Source organism: Rhinopithecus bieti, unplaced genomic scaffold, assembly GCF_001698545.2.
Source record: "Rhinopithecus bieti isolate Rb0 unplaced genomic scaffold, ASM169854v2 scaffold_38592, whole genome shotgun sequence".
In the NCBI taxonomy this organism is placed as follows: domain Eukaryota; kingdom Metazoa; phylum Chordata; class Mammalia; order Primates; family Cercopithecidae; genus Rhinopithecus; species Rhinopithecus bieti.
The window spans coordinates 79362-86573 of NW_016815810.1; the positions used below are offsets into that span (position 1 = coordinate 79362).

General features: G+C 38.2%; 1 protein-coding gene across 2 annotated transcripts in view; it reads left to right on the forward strand.

Annotated features, from left to right (window-relative positions):
• GPR174 (G protein-coupled receptor 174) overlaps positions 1-6978 on the forward strand; it is a 28261-nt gene extending 21283 nt beyond the window's left edge. For both annotated transcript variants that reach the window (XM_017853752.1, XM_017853753.1), the window contains exon 3: positions 4848-6978. In XM_017853752.1, coding sequence (XP_017709241.1) covers positions 5403-6404 — 1002 coding nt within the window. In that variant the 5' untranslated portion in view covers positions 4848-5402 and the 3' untranslated portion in view covers positions 6405-6978. The remainder of the gene's footprint in view (positions 1-4847) is intronic.
• The last annotated feature ends 234 nt before the right edge of the window (positions 6979-7212 follow it).

Consider the following 7212-nt stretch of genomic DNA (forward strand, 5'->3'; position numbering starts at 1 on the left):
GGGATAAAGTGAATTCTTCCAAAGTCTTGCCTAATTGATGATAGGAAAAATCAATTTTTTGATTTTTCAATCAAAAGTATAGGAAAAATGGTAGAAAATTGAGAAATAACGAACCAGAATCCTGTTTAGTAGGAGTAGCAGAGGAAACATGCTACCAAGATCCAGAAAATTAATACAAGTCTAGCAAAAGATAAAACTGTGCCACTAAGGGAGGCTTATTTTCAATCATCTGTAATAACAGTGGTCAATGTTTTGCACCTCTCACCCATACCTTCCTCAAAACTTAATCTAAGGACAGAATCTAGTGTCTGTCATTTAAAATGTAAGAATGAGATACCCGTATTTTAAATTAATTGTGTAGTTACTGATACACAAAATGTTTCATGGGCATATTTTTGTGTGTATTTTCTGAAAGCTCCGTGTGCACTTTATAGATTAATTACTGAGAGGCCAACAATTCGTTTTTGTCACTTGTATTTTAATATTTACATTTTTAAATTTTAAATCATTTTAATTAGGATTATTTCTAAAAGTTTCTGAAAACCCTAATGTCTGCTTAGAGACTTCTGTATTTTTTTTTTTTGTTGTTGTTGTTCTTTAAAATGAAATGCTATAGATTTTGGATAATATATTGTGAAGAAAATGACTCCCAAATATAAGTAAAGAACAAGTAAATGTGGAGGAATAAAACCAAGCACTAAGACAAAAAGAAAAAAAAAAAAAAAAAACTGATATAGTAACTGAGCATAAAGGCCAAGGATGCAAAAGCTCTGGAATCTACTGGGACATATTGTACATACTCCAGAAATTCTTAGTTTGTGTGAAGCACTGACATTTCCAGGGAAAGTTTGCCAGGTTTAAGTTCCTGGGCCCCATCTTTAAAGGTGTGAGTCTGGCATTTGCAGCCTAAACTCTCTAGGACAAAAGGCTTATCCTCAAGCAAAAAGGAAATTGGGCCCAAACCAAGTAGGAAAGAATGTTTACCCTCCTTCTTCTTAAAATAAGGATTTTCAGTCCCTTAAAATCACACCATATGGGGTAGCCACCTATACCAACAATTCTTGCCAGAGCCTGGAGTGAGGCCTTGATAACTGGTTTCATTTTCCATTCCATGCTTGGTCTTTCTACCAGACCCCATAAGGCTGGTTTACTCCTCCCTTTTCACAGGCTATTAATCGTGTGGAGTAGTGGATAGGGCACACTCTCAAGGAGAAAACTGCAAGAGGACTGCAAAAAAGTGAAAGGGGCCAGAAGAATCTGATTATCTTGGACCTTAGTTTATTTTATGTGAGCTTGGAAGCCCATAACTGTCCTTTAAAAATCCTGTTTCTTGTCCAAATGTTCATGTTTTCTCTGAGACACAAGGTGAACATTCAGAAAAGCTGGAGGAAAATCCCCACAGCCCTGTCAGCACCGAGAACAGGAAACATACAGCTTTCCCACTGTAACATACTAACTTGTGATCTTCTCATCACTTCTACTAAGTGGAAATATTTGAAATTTAAAGTGCAAAATGGAACTTTGTAAAATTGTGACTTGTCTCTTAAGAGCTGGAGTATACACACCTGGAGTGCTAAAAGCAGAAGACACTGATAGCCAGCCAGATATTTGGCTACATGTAATCCTAAACTGTCGGCTCAGTGTTTTATAGTATCCATCAAAAGTGATTTACTATTTTCACTAGACTTTTAACCATGTATAGATAAACAAGGTGTGTGAACCACTATAAATCACAAGTTAAACAGTAGTCAACAAAATGGGGCTGTATAATATTGTTTGCAAAAGACCATAGTATGTATAGACTTAAAGGGATCTTTTTCTTTCTTTCTTTCTTTCTTTCTTTCTTTCTTTCTTTCTTTCTTTCTTTCTTTTTTCTTTTTTTTTTGAGATGAGTCTCGCTCTGTTGCCAGGCTGGAGTGCAGTGGCTCGATCTCAGCTCCTTGAAATCTCTGCCTCCTGGGTTCAAGCAATTCTCCTGCCTCAGTGTCCCAAGTAGCTGGGATTACAGGCACGCGCCACCATACCCAGTTAATTTTTGTATTTTTAGTAGAGACAGGGTTTCACCACGTTGGCCAGGATGGTCTCTATCCTGACCCTGTGATCCGCCAGATGTGGCCTCCCAAAGTGCTGGGATTACAGGCGTGAGTCACTGTGCCCTGCCTAAAGGGTTTTTCTTATTACATTAGGCTCTGGTTTAGATCTAAACTTAGACCTAAACTTAGTTGAATCTAATTGAGTTTCTTCTACATGCAAAGTAGCTGTGCACTTTGGAGGTGGAAGATTATAATGGTCATGAAAACACTGTCTTTGCTGGCAAGCTGCTCACAATTTTGTGGAATGAATAAGAAAGGGACATATTTCTGACACAAAGTGCTTTGGGAGTTCACAGGTAGGTATGATCACAACTAGGCAAGATATCACAAAAGTCTCATGGAGAAGGCAGCATTTTAAGATAGTGGCCTTGGAGGACAGGCAGGATTTCAACAGGTAAAGATGGGATAGAGCAATTTAAGCAGAGAGAAAGTCAAAAACACAGGCAATGAAGATAGGAAAACAGTGAATTCCCGCAAAAACTTCAGTTTGGTTATGCAGCTTAACAAAATAACTGAACTGGTTTTGGTATTGCCCTTTATCACTCAATGAAGATTCTCGGATTTTAAGACTCTCCAATTTGGTTATCTGTGATGCTTGTTAAAATGTAGATCCTTTGGCTCTACTCTGACAAATAAGATTCAATCGTCCATTGGGAATGCACATCTTTAATAAGCACTCCAGTTAGCCTAGGTGCCAAATGTTGAAAAATCCTGCCTAAGTAAAAGGAGAAGAATAAAAGTAGACCCTGAGAGGTAAAAGCAATGTAAGAATACACAGCCTAACTTTTTTTTGTTTTGTTTTCCAATGGATGGTAGGGGCAGGGAAGCGAATAGTAGCTAAAGGTCTTGTTAATTTTCGTACAGGTTGAATAGCCTGTGGGGTCCTCAATACTAGTTGGTTTCCCTATTCTCCAGAATATGAAATGATCACAAATTAAGATATATGAGAAAAGGCAATATGACTGGTGATGTAAGGCTGAGTGACAACCTTCTTGCTGTCTCCAAGTAATTAAAAGAGTACTTCTCAGAGCAGAGACACAGAATGCAGTCTGACTAAGAGGAAATGGCTTTCAGATCTCAGCAGAGAAATTTACACTTAGCTAAGTAAAATAACTTCCTGGCAAAAAGGCAATGTTCACAATAACTGTATTGTCTGTCTACACATATGTGTTTCCTGTCTTCATGAAATTGACCTGGGGAAACTTGTAGATGTTGAAGCTAAGATAAATTGGGAGCCTGGTTTGAAGTGACATCCAGGAGCACCTCTCTTTAAAACTGATTTTTTTAAAAAAGTGATAGAATACTCAGTAGGGCAAAACTAGTGAATTTCCTAGGAGAACTAGCCAGGCAAATACTTTTCAAAGCATTTTATTACTTTGAAGATTTTCAAAAATAAAAATGAAGCCCTGAGATTTGCCTGTGTGCTGATCAGAATTAGGAGGAAATTGTTCTATTCTCTTCTGTCCAGAACTTGTGATTACTCATGTGTCATAATGGTACAATTTCCTCTGATATACGTGCACACAGCTATTCAGTTTAACATCATTTGCAGTCACTTACAGCACACTAGGTCTGCTTTTTCTGGGCTTAATAAAGTGTGCACCTAACCAGACTGTAATATAAAGCTGAATTTTGAGCAAGTGGTTGCTTGTTACCTGTGATGGGATGGTTTCTGGACAGGGCTTCACACCCTAAAATGTAAACAAAATGTGCTGTTTCACTTACCATGAAATTGAAGTAAAATAACAAATAACAAGTATAGATTGTTTCAGGAGCTCAATGAAGCACACTATCAAACCCACAAGGATTTGATCATTCAAAGCAGGCATGTTCGTAATTCCCATTTCATTTTTGTTCTTCCCACACGTCATCTTTAAAGCTTAGTTAAGTCCTCCTGATTTCAGGTGCCTTGAGGCCCAACTATCCAGTCACCTAACAACTCAAATTTATTTACCTCAGAACCAGCAGGTCAGTAGACCCAATCTGAGTCAACTTTCGTACGGATTTGATTCTCTTTCTGCGGGCCCTACATCTGCTGTCTCAGGGTAATTACGAGCGTAGATAATGCTCCAGTAAATGCGGATTATTTAAAGAGAGGCTGGTTGAGTCCATTATTTAGACATATAGAATGTTTTGGATAAAATGGATGCGCTTCAAAGGGACAAATGCCTGGGGCTCGCTATATCAAACCAAACGGAGAGCTTGAGAAAGATACAATAGGCATACTGTACCCCACGAGTAGCTCAATCAGAATTCTGGAGGAACACCCAGAAGCTTTTATTTTTATTTTTTTAAACCTTCCCAGATGATTCAGACAACAGTAAGGTTTAGCTAAAGCCATAATCCAAATCATAGTTTCTCAAATGTTAATCGAGAAGAAGATCACCCGGAGTTCAGTTGTTAAAACACGATCTTGATGCGGATCAGGTCCAGGGTGATGCCTGCAGATTTTGAATTTGTAACAAGCTCCCAAGTTCATTCGTTCATGTATTATTGATTGTATATTACTAATAAAAATTTATTATATTTATATAAATATATACTATTATATAAGAACAAGGGGCCTCGATTACTCTCATGTTCTTTCACAGCTATGTTTTCTGTGATTTTTAAGTGCCTTGTAGCAACACTGCAACCAGATACCCTTCCCTTACATTAAGAATTTTTCATTCAACTAAACTATTTTTCTGACAAGGTTTCTTTTTTTTCAAAGCTGGCCAGGAAATAATTGACTTATTTTAATTTTGCTTGCAGCTCTGCCTTTGTTTCCTACTTTTTGGCTTTTGACATATAGCTGAAAAAGTCCCAGAAAGCTGATCTTTCCAAGTTAATCATCCCTGAAGAGTGGCGGACTCATTGTGCACTAAAGCAATCCTTTCTTCTATGTGAGCCAAAAAAGAAAAACAGCCTGCCAGACACCTGTAAAGAGAAGGCTATCGTCATATAGGAATTTGAGGAACTGCTATATGGTACATTCCTTTTCCAAATGGGAGAGAATCAGCTCTCATGATGTCCCAGAGGGCCTTAAAATAAACAAGAGGGAAATTGTAACAGCTTGTCATCTGTGCTTGTACACTAGACTTCCATGTAGTTACTCTAGAGAAATCTAAATAAAAAATGCAGATAGTTCTTTGAAAAATCCTCAACTAATATGTAGAGACTCAGGCAGATGTGGTAAAAAGAGGAAGGTTATTTTATACTTGGTATCTCCAACCCACTGGCAAGCAATCTTTTGGAAGGAACAGCCGTTGATTGTGAATTTAGGTTTTGAACCACCATTAGGCAAAGATAGTTTCTCTGGAGAGAATCATGCCTGCTAATTACACATGTACCGGGCCAGATGGAGACAATACAGATTTTCGTTACTTTATTTATGCAGTGACATACACTGTCATTCTTGTGCCAGGTCTCATAGGGAATATATTAGCCCTGTGGGTATTCTATGGTTATATGAAAGAAACAAAACGAGCTGTGATATTTATGATAAACTTAGCCATTGCTGACTTACTACAAGTTCTTTCCTTGCCACTGAGGATCTTTTACTACTTGAATCATGACTGGCCATTTGGGCCTGGTCTCTGCATGTTCTGTTTCTACCTGAAGTATGTCAACATGTATGCAAGCATCTACTTCTTGGTCTGCATCAGTGTGCGACGATTTTGGTTTCTCATGTATCCCTTTCGCTTCCATGACTGCAAACAGAAATATGACCTGTACATCAGCATTGCTGGCTGGCTGGTCATCTGCCTTGCATGTGTACTCTTCCCACTCCTCAGAACTAGCGATGATACCCCTAGCAATAGGACCAAATGCTTTGTGGATCTTCCTACCAGGAATGTCAACCTGGCCCAGTCCGTTGTTATGATGACCATTGGCGAGTTGATTGGGTTTGTAACTCCGCTTCTGATTGTCCTGTATTGTACCTGGAAGACGGTTTTATCACTGCAAGATAAATATCCCATGGCCCAAGATCTTGGAGAGAAACAGAAAGCCTTGAAGATGATTCTAACCTGTGCAGGGGTATTCCTAATTTGCTTTGCACCTTATCATTTCAGTTTTCCTTTAGATTTCCTGGTGAAGTCCAATGAAATTAAAAGCTGCCTAGCCAGAAGGGTGATTCTAATATTTCATTCTGTGGCATTGTGTCTTGCTAGTCTGAATTCGTGTCTTGACCCAGTCATATACTACTTTTCCACTAACGAGTTCCGAAGACGACTTTCAAGACAAGATTTGCATGACAGCATCCAACTCCATGCAAAATCCTTTGTGAGTAACCATACAGCTTCCACTGTGACAACTGAATTATGCTAAAACAAAAAACCAAGCTGAATATGACCTGAAATGCAAGTACCTCAGAACATATCTGCAATACCCAAACCACGGGGAAGAATTCACAAAAAAACACAGCTTTTCAGTTCTGCTCTATCTTACTGCTGCGGGGAATTCACTTCTTCAAAGCAGGACCTATTTGGAGCATTATGATCCACCATTATTGATGTTGACATATCCGTGTAGTAATTTTTCATCAAGTCTGTAAATCTTAAAATATCAAATTTCTGTGACGTCCTACAAACATATGCTGTCAACTCTAGTCAGTACTTTTATCTGTGACCCTCAGGCACAAAAAGAGTATTAGCTTGGAGCCACCATAAGCATTTAGTTTTGTTACAGCAGATACTGAGTCTTTATATTCAGAGGAAATGTAGGTGTCTTTTTATATTAGTAATCACAGTTTACATGCCATTTTCATGTGTTTGGTTATATTTTTGTGGAATGGATGATATATTACCCTGTGTAAAGAAAATGTTGTAAACATAAGATCATTTTTATCTCTCAAGTGTGATTACATTTCAGAGTTTGAAGACTAGAATAGCTCTTTTCTTCATTTTTGTGTCAACATGAAACATTATTTGTCACACCTGTTCACAGAATGAAAATCTGAACTCAGGTCTCTGGCATATTTAAACTAAGAACAATATACATATTTACCTATGATAACCCTCTGTGACTATAAAGATGCTGTGTTGCATCTACCTAGGACAGGTAGTTTGTCAAAGTCCACACAAGGTGACTCAAATGGCCTCTAAGCCCAGGAGAAAGCAGAAAGGTGACAATCATA